At 40.6% G+C, this 15,794-nt stretch overlaps 2 protein-coding genes across 2 annotated transcripts in view; both read right to left on the bottom strand.

Moving 5' to 3' along the window:
* Positions 1–15,794, bottom strand: part of LOC102025986 (glutathione S-transferase A-like) — a 157,516-nt gene that overhangs the window by 133,679 nt on the left and 8,043 nt on the right. The gene's annotated exons all lie outside the window — the stretch shown is intronic.
* LOC102025663 (glutathione S-transferase A-like) overlaps positions 8,326–15,794 on the bottom strand; it is a 15,549-nt gene continuing 8,080 nt past the window's right edge. The window contains exons 4-7 of the mRNA XM_005377649.2: positions 14,911–15,043; positions 12,727–12,868; positions 9,918–10,049; positions 8,326–8,526 (exon numbers count right to left, since the gene is read on the bottom strand). Coding sequence (XP_005377706.1) covers positions 8,404–8,526; positions 9,918–10,049; positions 12,727–12,868; positions 14,911–15,043 — 530 coding nt within the window. The 3' untranslated portion in view covers positions 8,326–8,403. The remainder of the gene's footprint in view (positions 8,527–9,917; positions 10,050–12,726; positions 12,869–14,910; positions 15,044–15,794) is intronic.

The raw sequence follows: 15,794 nt of genomic DNA, 5'->3' as shown, positions 1-15,794 counted from the left end.
TTGTAACTCACACACATATATCCCACATGCATATTGACTACCTCTACAGGTTTCATAAATCTAGTCTTAGATCTGCTGAAAAACTCTCCTGAACCACACAGCTCGCTCTGAAGAGACGGCACACTCAAAACCTGATCTGCTCACTCCGGACGGTGACCAGTCCATGCTTAGCTGCATCCTGAGGACATCATTCATAGGACTGCTCCATACATATTCATTTTGATTTTTGTGACTTTTGAGGTGGATTACCCCAGTCCTTGCTTCCTTGCCCTCCTGCTACTATATTTTTCTTGCCCTGAACTTGCCTCAAGAGAATAGAACAATCATTCAAGCAATTGAACAGGATTTCATGAGCATCCCTACATTGAACACTCTTCTAAATCACATTAACCCCCTCACTACCTTGCCAGAGTAATGTTACAGGACTGACAGGCCTAAATTATGTCTCTTCCACAAAACAATTCAGAGAAAAACCCTGTAATAAGACAGTCTTGGGTAGCTTGGCTAGGGCCCATCCGAGGATCACTGACAGCCCTAATGTTACTGCTTCTAGTTGGGCCTTGTCTCAGAATATCACATGTTATATGCTCAGCAAAGATTTGCCAGAAAAGCAAAAGATGGGTGAAATGTAATAGAAAATGCCCCTCCAGCCATGATACTTCAGTTTCTCATTGCTCAGATAATAGTTCACATTCCAGTTCAGATTGTTTCTGTTTCTTAGACATGGCTGGTCACTGTGATACATAGCTGGTCACTATGATACACCGTGTATAAACCTGTCCTGACCTGACAAGCCATTCTGCCTCTGTGCTTCCTGCTTGCTTCTCCCATACAAGCCCTAGACCATCAGAGATCAGGGCCTGGTGTTCTGGGAATACTCCCAACCAGTGCCTGTTAATGTAAATAAATCTGCCTCCAAATCTTGGGTGTCATTTCAGTGTTTCCCTTTGCTGCTGCACTTTCTGATTAGGAACAGGGAGATAAGATGGCATGATTTAGCAGAAGAAAAGGAAAAGTAAACGTTACACCAATGGGTGAGATGTGTGTAATTGTGAAACGCAGTTATTGTAGCCTTGCTTTGACTGAAGAAGCAATTAAAACATAGTTGTTTAGAACTGTGATACTGTAATAGCACCTAGGCCAGAAAATTTCAAAATTGAGACTTACTGTAATTGTTAGTCTACATGTCAAAATTACTGGATTCTTATTTAATCTTTGTATCTAATTAGCTAGAGTACAAGTCATGTTCATCCTCTCCAGGATTTTATCCATTTCACGCCAAAACAGAAGAATGGTTAAGGCAAGGTCTCTCCACCTCAGTATGACTGCCCATTGGGGCTGGGTAGTTTTGTTTGCATGTAGGTTATATTGAAACATCTCTCACCTCTCCTAATCCTGTTCTATGGTACTTCCTACCACCACTCAAGGCTATGACAGCCCAAAATGCCTCCAGTCTTAACGCCTTCAAGTTCTAGCCATGAGAAAGTAAGATTACCCACGGTTGAGCATCATTGATGACATGACTTCTAAAGTGCTAACAGAGCAGTGTATGGAAAAACTTGAGAGCCGCTGGGTTATATATGTAAGTAATTGATGTGGTTTCAAATTCTTGTACATGGAATGTGTATCAGCATTGCAATTAGAATCTAAGCATTAAATGTGTCCTGGGTTGAATGTTAATGTTGTTGGGGAGTTATCATTAATAAGACACTGACTCTCACTGGGCGTGGGGGCGCACGTCTGTAATCCCAGCACTCGGGAGGCTGAGGCAGGAGGATCGTTGTGAGTTCGAGGCCAACCTGGGCTACAAAGTGAGTTCAAGGCCAGCCTGAACTGCATAGCGAGACCTTGTCTCAAAAATGCCAAAAAAAAAGACACTGACTCTCAGAATTGGGGACATAATGGTGTAAAATCCAGCAGTATACAACAGCCTCTCCAGGACCTGTTCACAGCACTTGGAACACAAAATTTAATAAAGAAAAAGGAATGAAAGTAATAAGAATCAGGAAAGAGTCAACATGAAAACAAGAACTCACAGAGAAACTGTAAACAGTGCAGAGAAAACAGGGAACCAGCCTGAATTAACCCAGATCCTGAGGAGGACCTGTCCTCACAAGCACAAAGTAAGCTTGGAGACAGCTGAAAGCCCAAGGGAGAAATGATGCACTGGGCCAGAAGCTCTAAGAAAAGCCCAGGGTTGTTGTAAACTGCACAGATAGTGTGAGGTTTCACTGTCAAAGTGACTCATTCCACATGGCAGGCTAAAGTTGGAAAAGAAATCCATTGCAGCACCTGCCGTATTTCATAGACATCAAAGAGGAGCCCTTTGGGGAAGGGGTTACTTATTCATGACTAAGCTACCCTGGGAATCAGAATCCACACAGCCACCGCACTTCAGGGTTTATGGGGTCATCATGGAAGGGAAAACTGCACTAGGAAGAACTGTTCCTTTTCAAACTTTGGTCTCTTTGAACTACAACTATTTAATGGCTCTGTAATTGCATCCTTGACCGTTGTAACCACAAGAGTGTAACTGAACATACAAGATACTTGATTGTACTCAGTTTTATGGTTATTAATCTAGTCTTGTAACTGATGGCCATTAATCTAGCCCTGTAACCAATGATCTCACCTTGCTAGCTACTTAGAAGAACTGCCAGCCTGTCCTGTCCTGCCTTTGCAAACCTTGCTAATGCCTCATATAAAATTGCTGGCTCACAGACACTCACTGTCTGGCCGTTTTGTTGGAAGTTATTCCAGGCAGGCTCATGGGTGTAAAGTAAACCTGTTTGCTGCCTCCTGACTTCCTTGGTGTCATTCCTTTCATAGACTCAGTTTTGCCAGAACAACCTTACTACAGAGTTAGAGGAAGTCACAACAGATAATTGCAAAGAGGGTGCAGCCTAGACAAAGACCCCTTAAAAAGTTTAAGAAGCAGTGAGCTCAGGCTGGGAAGGACACTTCAATCCTATTCCTCCTCTCTAATCAATTGTCCTACTCTTAAAAATCTAGTACAAAGAATCAGAGAGTTAAAGAGCTTGTTCTACCAAAGGATAAATAAACTAAATGAACCCTTAGCCAAACTTTTAAAGAGAGGGAAAAGGATAATCCATTTCAATGCAATTGACAGTGAAAAAGGTGAAGTCAGAACAGACATTGCCTAAACTTGGAACATCCTACAATGAGTAATAAAATTGGTTCCATAATTTCAAAGATTACTAATTAAGAAACCTCCAGAACGTAATGTGTACACTCTTGAATACAATAAGTACTTCAGGAAAGACTTAACATAAGTATTCCTGAAAATTAATGAAATTGAAAGGGAAAGTACTGTGAAGGTCATTTCTGGATACTAGCATTAATTGATTCCAAAGCAAGAACTATGCTAAAAAAAAAATCACAGACCAATTTCATTAATGAACATAGAGGCAAATATCCTCAACAAGATAATGGAATGCAACAAATCATTTCAGTGTTTACATGTCATGACCAAGTAGCATTCAACCTGCGGAGGGAAGAAGAGTGGTTCAATATATGCAAATCAACCAGTGTAATACATCATAACATAACCAAGGATCAAAGTCACAAGATATTTGTTGTAGTTAGGGTTTGCAAGGGAATCAATTTAATATGGGACGCATAATTTATAGGATTGTTTCATAATGTTCCAAAGAGTCAAATACAGAAGAATGCAGATCTGTCCATGCACTAGAGACCCAAAGAATCCAGCTAAGATTTTGATTCTCATGGAAATATCTTGTATGAGTCCAGCTGAAGACCTAAAGCCCATGGCAATGTCCTCCACAAATCCAACTGGTGGCCTAGTTCCTGGAAAAATGTCTCATGATAGTTTGTACCATCTGAACTGGGAAGGCCCAAATGTCAGTGGTGGAAGTTAGAATGTCTGTGCCAGTGTGGTGAAGAATATGTGTCAAGAGGCTGAAAGATCTGCACTGGAGTTAGGAAGTGATGCTGAAGGTAAGGACCACAGCTCGCTCAAAGAGTCATCCTCAGTGACAGCAAGGACTCAAGCTCCTCCAGTGATGAGAACAGCTGAGCTCATTTCAGAAAAACAGCATGACAAGCTTCTGGAGAATCAACAGCACACCACCTTTCCCTCCAGTACTCCTTGTATGCTTTTGGCAATAATCTTCAGGTGGGCATTCCACACCCAGAATCACGCTGATTCAGTCCAGTGGGGTGTTATATGTTGATAATTCGTTAAATCAGCATAAGATTCTTAATATAGGCATAAAAGTCCTTTGATAAAAGCTAACATCCATTTATGATTAGAAAAGAACCTGAAGAAAATAGGACTTTATCTCAATCTGAGAAAAGCTATTTATGACAAACTCACAGATAAGACCATATTCAATGGGAATAAACTGAAAACTTTCCACCTAAAATCTGAAACAAGACACAGATGTCCACTATCACTAGTGCTGTCCAATTTGCCCTTGATACATTAGCAAAGAAATGAAGTAAGAGAAAGAAATATAAGGAATACACATAGGGTAGAAAGAAGTCAAATTGTCCTCAACTTATGACATGATTTTTTACATAGAAAACCTAGAAGATGCCACCAAGATATGCCTAAAACTGATAAGCTCAGCAAGGTAGAAGAATACAAAATCAACATGCCAAAATAAATAGTGAGCTCAAGGCCAGCCTGGCCTACATAGCAAGACTCTATCTCAAAACAAAACAAAACAAAACAAAAAAAACACACACAAAAAAAACCCAAAATAAAACAAAACAAAAACAAAAGCAATAGCAATAAAAAAGATAATAATGAATAGCATTCCTGTAAACCAAAATGAACCTACTAGGAAAGAAGTTAGGAAGACAATACTATTCACAATAGCTACAAAAAAATTAAATTCATAGAAATTAACCTGAAAAAGAAATTGAAAGACTTCTACAACTGTTACTAAATACATTGAAAGAGGAGGTGAGAGCCCGACATTCCTCTTGGGTAGAGAGAATCAATACCGTGAAAAAGGCCATATTACCAAAATGAATAGATTGGTTAAATGCAATCCAAGTCAAAACATGAACATTCCTCACAGAATTAGAAAAAATAATCCTAAAATTTATTATGAAATCAGAAGAGAACCAAAAAAGCAAAAGCAATCCAAGGCAACCAAAGCAAAGCAAGAGGCATCATAATCCCTGTTTCGAGTTATGTTACAAAGCTATGGCGACAAAAACAACATGGTAGTGATGCAAAATAGTCACAGTAGAACAGAATAGAGGGGGTAGAAATAACCTGAGACCCATTCATCTATGTGTTCTTTGGCAAAAGGGTTATAAACATGCTGGAGGAAAGATAGCCTCCAGAATAAATGGTGCTGGGAAAACTGGTTATGCACAAGCAAAAGAATACATCTAGACCCATATCTCTCACCATGTACAAAAATAACATAAAATGTATCAGAATATAAATGTTTTGTTAAAACAAAAACACTTAATCTGCTAGAAGGTCAAATATGAAACTCTTCAAGACAGATGCACATGCAAAGACTTTTCTGGACAAAACCCCATTTGCATAAGTTACTTCTTATGTTTTCTACTGCATAAAAAAGAACATCCTATTTCTTATGCCTTCTATTGCATAACAAAAAAGCCAAGAATCAACAAATGAAAGTATCATACTGAAAAATTTCTGCACAGCAAAGGAAACAGGCAATAGGGTGAAGAGATAGCCTACAAAGTGGGGGATAAATTTTGCCAGCTCTTCAGTAAGCGGAGGATTCATATCTGGAATATGTAAAATACTCAAAAACTAGATCCCTTCGATAAAAAACCAATGAAAAACCTGGGCAACTGAAATGAATGGACACTTCTCAGAAGATGTACAAATGGCCAACGAAGATATGGAAATAATATTTAGTGTCTATGGGCCTTAGAGAAATGTACAGTAGAACAACACTGAGATTCCATTTACTCCAAAACAAGTGGATATCAAGAAATAAGTAATAACAAATGCTGGTCATGGTGGGAGGATAAAGAAATATTTCCACATTGTTGGTGGGAATGTAAACTAGTATAATCACTATGAAAAATCAGTATGGAAAGTCTCCAAAAAGCTAAAAATAGAAATTCCATTCAATGCAGCAATTCCTCTTCTAGGTATCTTACAAAAGATGAAAGATATCAAATTACAGTGATATGGGTGTACTCATGTTTAGAGCAGCACAACCATAGCAGCTAAATCTTTGAACTGGTTTGTATGTCTATAGACAGATGGCTCAAGAAAGCATGGTATTTGTACACAGTGGAATACTATTCTGCCAAAAAGTAGGATCAATTTGAGTCATTTTTAGAAAAATGGATGCACATGATACTGTAATGCTATGTGAACTAAATCAGACACACAAGCTTAAATTGTTGCATGGTTTCTCCCACACAAGAAACTAAAAACATAAGTAATTTTAAAAGCAAAATAAAGATATATAGTAGTACACAAGGAGTTGGTTCTTTTGAAAATGGAAGTGGACCTAGAGACAAAGGGAGGGGGAAGGAGGAGAGTAGATGTAAAATGAATTAAGATTATGGACATATACTAACTCACCATGGTGAATGTAATCATTAGGTACTGCAAATGCTAGTGAAATTTTTGAAATTACCCCAATTCTGATGTACAGTCAGATACATTATCCGTTGTGCCTCTGGTAATTCTTTACTTAGACTCAGCTCTTCTCTTTTTAGGTTTTTTGTTTGTGTTTAATATATGTTCTAGTTCTCACAGTGACTGCTGGTGACAACAGAAGCCTCCATGGAGAGACGCAGCAATAGAAGGGAACCATGGACAAAAGGACTGCACTGGCTGGGGCTGTTCTTCCTGGTATTCTAAGGCTGAGATTGTCTACGGTTCCTGAATGAAAGGGTGTGACTCAGTGCAGAAGAGCGAGGCATCAGCAATGAACTTTTTAAAGGCTGTCTCCTGTTATGGTTGATCCATTGTGTCAGCCTGGGGAGTCTAGAGGTTTGGCTAAGTGACTCAGCAGTTCTACATCCTGGGGTGTAAAGGACACGCCTTTCCTGCTCTAAGATATTGTTCATTGTGTCCGTGTGAGAATTTCAGAAAGTTAACTGTGTGATTCAGCAGGGAGCCAGGGTGCTTACTTTGTACTCATCCTGAGCCTGTGCAAGAGGAGGGCATGGAAACTGTGTGAGTGCTACACGACCCCTGGCTGAGCGCGGTTTGTTTACAATATAAGGTAGGGAAAGAGGCTTGCTAGCTCTGCCATTTTGCCCGATTGTTCTTATTGCTTTCCTACTTTTCTCCACCATGGACTTTTGTCCTCCGACATGTGCCACTCTGCCTTGGAGCCAGCCAAGTATGGACTGCATCCTCCACAAACTGTGAGCTAAATGAATCTTTCCTTCTTTCATTTTGGGCATCATGTATTTTGTCTCAGTAATGAGATAAAAGTAACCAAGACATCTCCCTTTTGGTTCCACAGCTCAGAAAAGATCCTCATGGATTTCTGTGCTATTTATTTATTTTCACTGAAGCTGGCAGAGTCCCTTTAGTGAGAAAACTGTCCCACACCTTTCAGGGGCTGTGTGTTTCCATGTCGACTGGAAGAAGAACTATATGGTCAAACTATTCCACCATATAAATGGTCTAAATGTGCCTCTGTGAGGCACCCAGTTGAAAATTCTAGAAATGAGGTTCATTTGAAACTCTGCAAATCATTATACCTCAGGTCACAAACACCTCTGTTCAAAAACAAGCTGCTTTGGAAACAGAAGTGTTTAAAAAATTTTGCGTCCTTTCATGAACTCCACATCAGGTGATTAACATGACCACAGCCATCCTCCCCATGAGCACCAACACAGCCATGTTCTCCAGAATTGTGGAATGAATTACATTCATGAACCAAAGTACCACTATATTTATCTATTTATATGTTATTAGTACATGTGTGTAGTACACAATATTTACATTCCTTGTGGGAAATTGTTACATGTACATACCATATCCTGATTCCTTCTTTCATCCCGTATACCTAAGAAACTGCCTGTGAGGCTTTCATAAGCTGGGTAAAGGTCTATAGTAGATTATGTATGCTGGAAAATTTTGTTCTGTTACTGCATAGAATAACAGGCATTTTCTGCACACACGTGACATTTTAAAGTGAAAATTTGTAAACTCTCTTTGACAGCTGTATGAAAGACGTTATAACTCTTGAAAACTAAAGCAACTAATGAACTACGTTACATGTCAGAACCCAATAAAGAAACTAAGTATTAAGTCTTCTCCGAGGAATTTTGTTAACTAACAGTTAATAACTTATTAACTCACAGTTCCAGAGATCAATATTTACACAAAGAATTTTATTGCTATAAAATTTGAAAGTTTGCTATGCCTGGGGTTGGTCAACACCAAGTGTATTAGAACTTGAAAACCTTTCTTGCTTCTTCGATCATTTTCTCAGTAGTCGGAGGCTTTCTCTGGCTCCCAGGCTGCAGAAACTTCCTCACATTGGGCAGGTTACTGATTCTGGCTTTCAGGGCCTTCAATACACAAATCACAGTTTCAGTGGTGGATCTTAAAGTTCAAAGTAACTATTAAAAAAAAAACCCTGGTATACAATGGAGTACGCCTCAGCTATACACTTGAAGTTTTCATAGGTACATGGATGCAACTACCTCACTCAGAAGTGAAAAAAATCTGACTCACATGTGTAAGCATTGTATTGTCTCCCTAGTGTATGAAACTGATATAGTAAGATCCAAATGGTACAACAGATATTGTGAAAAGGAAAGAAACTGCTCAAAAGGAATTAACACCTGGGATGGAGGATAGGAGAAAGGAAGGGGAAATATATATACACACACATGATAGCTAAGATAATTGTACTACGAATTTCTATTACTTCACTGAAAGGAACAGTTAGTGTTTATGTTGTTTGATGAGTTTTGCATGCCTGCATATGTTACTGCACCTGACAATCTGAGCAACTAGTTTGAAGAAAACATGTAATATAATAACCATTGTTAATTTCCTATCATCTTGTTTTAAAAGTCTGTTAAGTTTTTATTTTTAAAAATCCTCTTTAAAATAAAGAATCCCTGGGAAACCCCATATAACCCCTGCAAAGATCCATCAGCACCATTGTAGAGATGGAAAGACACACCAGGCAAAGGAATACAGGATGTAGAAAGTATATCTCAATAGCACTTCCTTAAAAACATCCTTTAAACTTACATTTAGTCATAATATTCCCTGTGCGCTTAGACATAAATGCTTTTGCTTTTTATCCTTGCAATTCAACGGAAACAGTGTGTTTTTTAGATATACACAAAGAAACGTAGAGGTGGAAAAACTCAAGGTGAAAATGAAGATAGGACGGGCTGGGGATTTAGCTCAGCGACAAAGCGCCTGCCTGGCAACCATGAGGTCGTGAGTTCGGTTCCCGGTACCGGAGAAAAACCAAACCAAAAAAAAAAGAAAGAAAAGAAAATGAAGATAGGAAATATTGACCAGGGGCTCGTCACAACCAACACTCACACTAACGGTACTGATAGACCTTGGCTGTTAGTGGGATGCTGTGTGGGTTGGGAAGCTATGGACCTATGGAAGGAGAAACAGAATTCCTGATGGTGGGAGCCAGAGCTGAAGAAAGGACATCAGATAAACAGGGGGTAGCAGACCAGGGAGATATGGGGCTCTGAGCCCTTCTCCTTTTAGAGGTCAAATATTTCTGAAGTAACACATCGCACATTTCTTTGCACAAATGGATTAATTTCATGCCTCACATACAGGGTCTAGACTCTTGGTGGAGGCATGCGGTAGGAAGAGGAAGACCTGGAGAAGGCTGGAGGTGAGAACCTCACTGCGGAGCCAGAAGAGTTTCACTATGGGAGATGTGGGGCTGCGTGTGTGCGGGCACTGGACTACTCACCTGCAGCAGGGGGAAGCTGGCCAGAAGACTGGCGTCAAACTCTTCAACAGTGTACAGAAGCTCAGTCAGGAGAATGTCAGCCTTGCTCAGCTTGTTGCCCACAAGGTAGTCCTGTCCGTGGCTCTTTAATACCTGGACATTTTGCGAAGTCAAACCATAAATATGTGCACAGAGTGGGGGCGAGCTTCTCCCCGAGCCTCTCAGCCTGACTCTCCTCCTCTCCTGCCCCCCTTGGTTTATTGGCACTCCAGAGATTTTACCAGGGTCCTGGCCCAAGGGGGAGGGTGAAAAGCGGGCCCTGCTCACGCCTGCATTGCAACCCAGGCTCCACTTTCATCCTCACAGCCACACCCGAGTAGTGCCTACACCTGCGCCACACCTGCCCTGCATTCTCCACACATACGGAGGGCTCAGCTTTGCTGCACCGCGTTTCCACTTGCCCACCACCAGGTTGCCCTCAAGCTGAAATTTCAGGGCTTGCTTCTTCCTTCCTCTGTGTCCCCTCTCCCATGAGCCCTGGCTTCAGACTCACAGTGCACCCTTCACCAATGCAATCACCTCAGTGCCGTCCCTTCTCCCCTTCCCTGCTCTCCTCATTTCCTGGCGCTCTCTCTGGGACCTGACTTGAACCCCAGTGAACTCGAACTCATGATCTCCTCGGCTCTATCTCCTTCTTTACAATGGAGTATAGTCTCCGTGAGGAGTTCTCTGGGGATAAATAGAACTGATGTCTGCAACTTACTTTGCAATGCATGAAAAGTTACAGGCATTACTGCTGGAGGAAGACATGGAGACACAGAAGCACAGTAGGTCTGTAGGGTGCTGGTTTTGTTATCTGGGTGGTAACTATGCATTCATTCAGTATTGTATTTATTTCAACTTTTATTGATGTATAAATTTATATACTAACATTTATGAAAATGGGTGATTACCTCTTAAAGTATTTTAACACTATGCAATATTATAGGGAATATAAAGTGAAAACATATGATAGCACTTTGTAAATAGGAACTTCTCTTAAATGTTTAATATGTTTTCAAACAGTTACTTCATAGTAAAAATGTAATAGAACAGCTAATGTCTTAGTATAACATATATTGTTCATTTTTTGCATGGAGTGCTTTGATTTCATAGTACCTGACTTCAATTACAGCTTGAAAATCTGTCATCATGTGATGTACCCAAAGCTGTCAGCACCACGTGGTGTGGAGAGGTGTATTTGAAGATTTCATTGCCTTTAAGATGATCATTCCTTTCATTGCATAGAGCCAGTAATGAATCAACTTATTGAATAAAGGAAAGAATAATGCAACGCTTTATGAAATGAGCGTTGACAGGTTAGTTCTCTAATATATTTGTATAATTTCTGTGTCTCTTATTCTAGGGAACCCTTCCTGGTCCTCACCACAGCCCAGGACATTTATATTTGTAATCCCATGGAAAAGTTAGTGCAATTCTAGCGAGTTAATTCCAAACTATCACTTTCAGTGCAACCCATGGCAAGATAAAAAGGCACTAAGGCCCATTTGTAGCTGGGGAGTCAAAGGATCCTAGGTCCAGCTCTGATGCTGGCTAATAAAACAAAGTCCTCAGCCCACGGCTGAACCTGGGTTTTATTTGTTTGTGAACAAGGGAATAGCTTGAGGATGAGTGACTGTGAGAGTCACAGGAAGTATGTGAGTGCTGTGAGCTGGGCTAGATAGGAGGCCTCAAATCACCTCTGCAAAATGCATAGGGAAGGATATGCAGAAGGAGTAATCTGCATAACACAACTGACACAGTATGTAATGCTTTGGGGTTGGTGCTTCAGCTCTCGTGTGTAATTTTTTAAGCCCTGGGAAGTCACAGCCTCTTATCTTGAGGCTGGATCCCAGTCGACAAAATGGAGCACTGGCCCTTCATTCCGCCTCATCCCAGTTCACGTGTGGGAACATCCGGGGTCTGGAGAAACACTGACTGTCACCTTTCCTTCAAAGACCGCACATCAGCACCTCAGATGAACTGATATGCACTGTGAAGGCCAATTGACGGGATAAGGAGAAGCACCAGCCAGCTCTGTACATGTCAATACATGGAAATAGGGCCAGGTTCTGCCAAAATGCAGACAATTGCTCCTCCTTCAAGGACAGTGGCCCAGGTGGTTCCCCATGTGTTATAATCTTTTTTTTGATCTTTATTTCTACGTAGCTTACATTTACATGGTGTTCCTCCTGAAAATCCTTGCTTTAGCTTCACAAGGAAGCTTACTTAAGGTAGGGTTTAGGTCTGCAACCATCGACCTTTATTTCCTTCATCTGCATGCCTTTCATCTCAAGTCTTAGGAGCCAAGACCGTCAATTCTGTAGATTATTTTTATAATCCCTAAATGTCTCTTCTTTTCTATCCTCCTACCAATACACTTTTTAAAGACATGTGTCTGTCTGACAAGGGGCAGAACACTTGGTGCTGTGCTGTCCTTCCTAGGTTGCTCTGGAATGGAAGTCCAGAGCACTCTGCAGGGTCCACGCAACCTTGAGTGTGGCTCAGAGTCTTTCACTCTCCCAGTTCTCATATGCCCATGAAATTCTGTTGAATGCTGAATTCTAAATTGCATGTAACACAATGAACTTTGACTCAGAAATTCACCTCTGGTATAACCCTACAGTGCCTCTTTCCCCTCTACGCTTCTATAATTCCTGGACCTTCAGGGCTCTGCTCTGATTTTCCGAAGGTTCACTGGCTGTAAAGGTCAAGGCTCTAGGAGTGCCCAGCGCTGTGTCCTCCTGACCTCTGAACTGAGTGCCCCAAACTGCTAAGCAGCCTCACTTACTTTTTCGAAGGCAGGTAAATAGCGATTCTTTGTTCTGTCCTTGATCAAGGCTATCTTAGCATCTTTCTGATCTGGAGGAGTTACTATTAGTTGTAAGAACATTTCATATAAATCTGCCATTCCTTCTGTGTACATATCAATCCTGAAAGACAACACATCAACAGTCAAATTTTCCTATCTTAGCCCTTACTGTTTAAAACTTAAGTAAACAAGAACATTAGGTTGTTACAAAGTAGTTCACCTGCAGTGGGTAGCCTTTATATATTATTGTTTATTGTGCTATGAGTTCTATTTGTGTGTTGTCATCTCTTAGAACAGTCTATGAGATAACTATATCTAAAATTTTTGGTATATCCATGACTAAATACAAGTATAAAGAATATTGGTAGATGGTCCAGAGTCGTACTCAGGTGGATCTTGTTGGAATTACCCCGTACAGCCACTGAGTTACTGCATACAAACCGGATTTGCAGCCTCTGTGTGGTCTGTGTGTATAAAACCCCCCATGCATCCCCCGTACCTTGAACACAGGCTCATGATAGAACACCTGGCACAGTCTTTCAAGCACATCTCTGCTATCTCACATCTTTCTTGCACAGTGCAGGCTCATTGCTATGTCCAGGGTTACAAGGTCTCCCAATTATTTCCCATGAAACACGTTTCCATAACCGTCTCCACTTGCTGTTTTCCAACTCTAGTCTTGTTTCCACTGCACAAGACTCTGCTTAGTGTAGCCCACTGGTCGCGAACCTATGGCATGCATGCTGCAGCAGGCTGTGTGTTATCACCAAAGCTCTAAAAGCTTCAGCATCACGGATCTAGTCCCTTCTCCCGGTGCGTTTTTAAAATTTAGTTAAATGAATGCACGGCATGAAAGCCATTTATTTCTGATTTTCCAAGTGAGACTTTCAACCATTTTTTGAAATTTATTTGACAGCTTTATTGTCCTATAGTCACATACCTAAGCTGTCCACGCTTCAGATTGTTAATATTTAGCATTCTTACTGTGTTTGTAGAATTATGCAAATATGAGTATTCAGTATTTAAAATATTTTGTTACCCCATCCCAAAAATGTTCTGTGCTTTTGGCAGTCACTGCCCCTCTCCCTGTAATTCCACTGAAACCACTAATGTACCTTCTGTCTCTATGCATTTTAAAGGCATGAACATTTGATGTAAAGTCAGAACAAATGCCTTTATTGAGTTTCATTTCCTTACTATATATAATACAGTGTTTTCAATATGTCTCCTTATTTACCATGCATCACCACTTCTTCCCTTTGCATGACCATTCTATGCCTCTAGCACATTTTGTTCCTTTATTCATCCTTTATTTCTTGTTCCTGTATTATTGATCTTTGGGATGCTTCCACTTTGGAAAATTATGAATAAAGCTTCTAAGAATATTTCTAAACAAGTATAAATGTTTATGCATTGGATAAGGGTATATACTACTGCAAAGAATTGCTGAATAATTCTGTGCTTAATTTTTTGATGAACTGACAGCAATTCTGTACAGGATTTTATTTTCAATCAAACAGCTCCGTCACAACAGGAAAGGTACCCCAACCACCCTATACTTGGTTTCTTAAGGTTAAACCAGGCTTTGTACTTCCATGTGAAAGTTTCAGGTGGCCCTTGTATGATGGGCACCAGCTGCCACTGACACTCATCAAGTTGACCTGTCCATGACTCCTGCTGGTAAGTTAGTTTCCAGGTAATAATTACAATTTTTGCATTTTGAGAACCAGTTCCCTTAGATCTTCAGATCCCAAGACTCCTCTTCCTCACCCTCAAACACTGTCTTATTTGTCCCAAGCTATTCTATGAAGTCCAGTTTCCAATGCCCTGAGGATCTGAGATCATGATTTCCTCATCCCCTTGATTTTATGCTTCACCTACTAATACTGAAGCTTTCAGTGCTTGAAAAAGCTAACACTTTGCTTTGTCTGAAGACAGCATGTTCTGATATAATCACAGTCATCTTAATCTATGCCTTTACTCTCCCATCATCTTACTGGACATAGTGATCTCACCTTGTATTCTTCCCCAATCATCTCACTATATGTACCCAGGTCCACTTTTTGCTAGTTATGATCCTCATGCCATGGTCCTGCTCACTGAGGGTGTGACCTGAATCCTCCCTGTGTCATTTTCCTATGTAAGAACAGAGAATATACGTACAGGAGTCTCTCCTTCACGTCTTTGCCATAGAGGTTGTATTTGGTGGCGATGTAGTTGAGAATGGCTCTGGACTGCACCAGATTCATCCCATCCATCTCTACCATGGGTACTTGCTGGAACATCAAGAGCCCATCTTTTGGAAATAAGAAAAGAAAGAAAGAATTAGAATGGATACTGCTATTTCAGAACAAACAAAATGGTCTTGGAAATGATTTAAGAAAGGACAAAACGTATTCCTTGATCACCTTCAAGTAAAACAGAATCTTGTTCTTAATTGCTGGTAGGCCTTTGTTTTCTTCTCTTACTGATACTTTTTAGCTCATGCATTTTTTTCCCCCTGTGTTGGTTTTTTGAGATGGGGTCTTACTCTGTAGTTCAGGCTGGTCTTAACTCACTATGTAGTTTAGGCCTGCCTCAAACTCATGGTGCTCTTCCTGCCTCAGCCCCCTGGGTGCTGGAACTACAGACATGCACCACCATACCCAGCTTGGCCTATTCATTTGTCTTTTAGTTGCTATCCATGTAATACAATATATCTTGCATCTTTTCATGTATTATTTATCTTCATGATTATTTTAGGGATGCATGGAGAGAGGAAACAAGGTTGACACCTGGATGCCATTTTAAGCAGTAAATTCCCAAAGGAAGTTTCATGATGGTCAGGACATGTACAGTAGGTTCTGTGGGAGGCATCCACTTAGAGACCTCATCCTGTGTTCCAGGAAGCCTGCAGAGGTGCTCGGATATTTCCTTTGCACATACAACAATTGAAACAAGACAATGGCCCCATTATTTCTCCTCCTGTCATCTAATGCATGGCCCTGTGTGTGTGCGTCAGTAGGAGGACAGTGTGTGATGCTGAACTGAGTGCAGTCCCATCACAG

This window comes from Chinchilla lanigera, unplaced genomic scaffold (genome assembly GCF_000276665.1).
Source record: "Chinchilla lanigera isolate Chin_1 unplaced genomic scaffold, ChiLan1.0 scaffold00010, whole genome shotgun sequence".
NCBI lineage: Eukaryota > Metazoa > Chordata > Mammalia > Rodentia > Chinchillidae > Chinchilla > Chinchilla lanigera.
The sequence above is the reverse complement of the archived record's forward strand: the minus strand, read 5'-3'. Positions and strand labels throughout refer to the sequence as shown.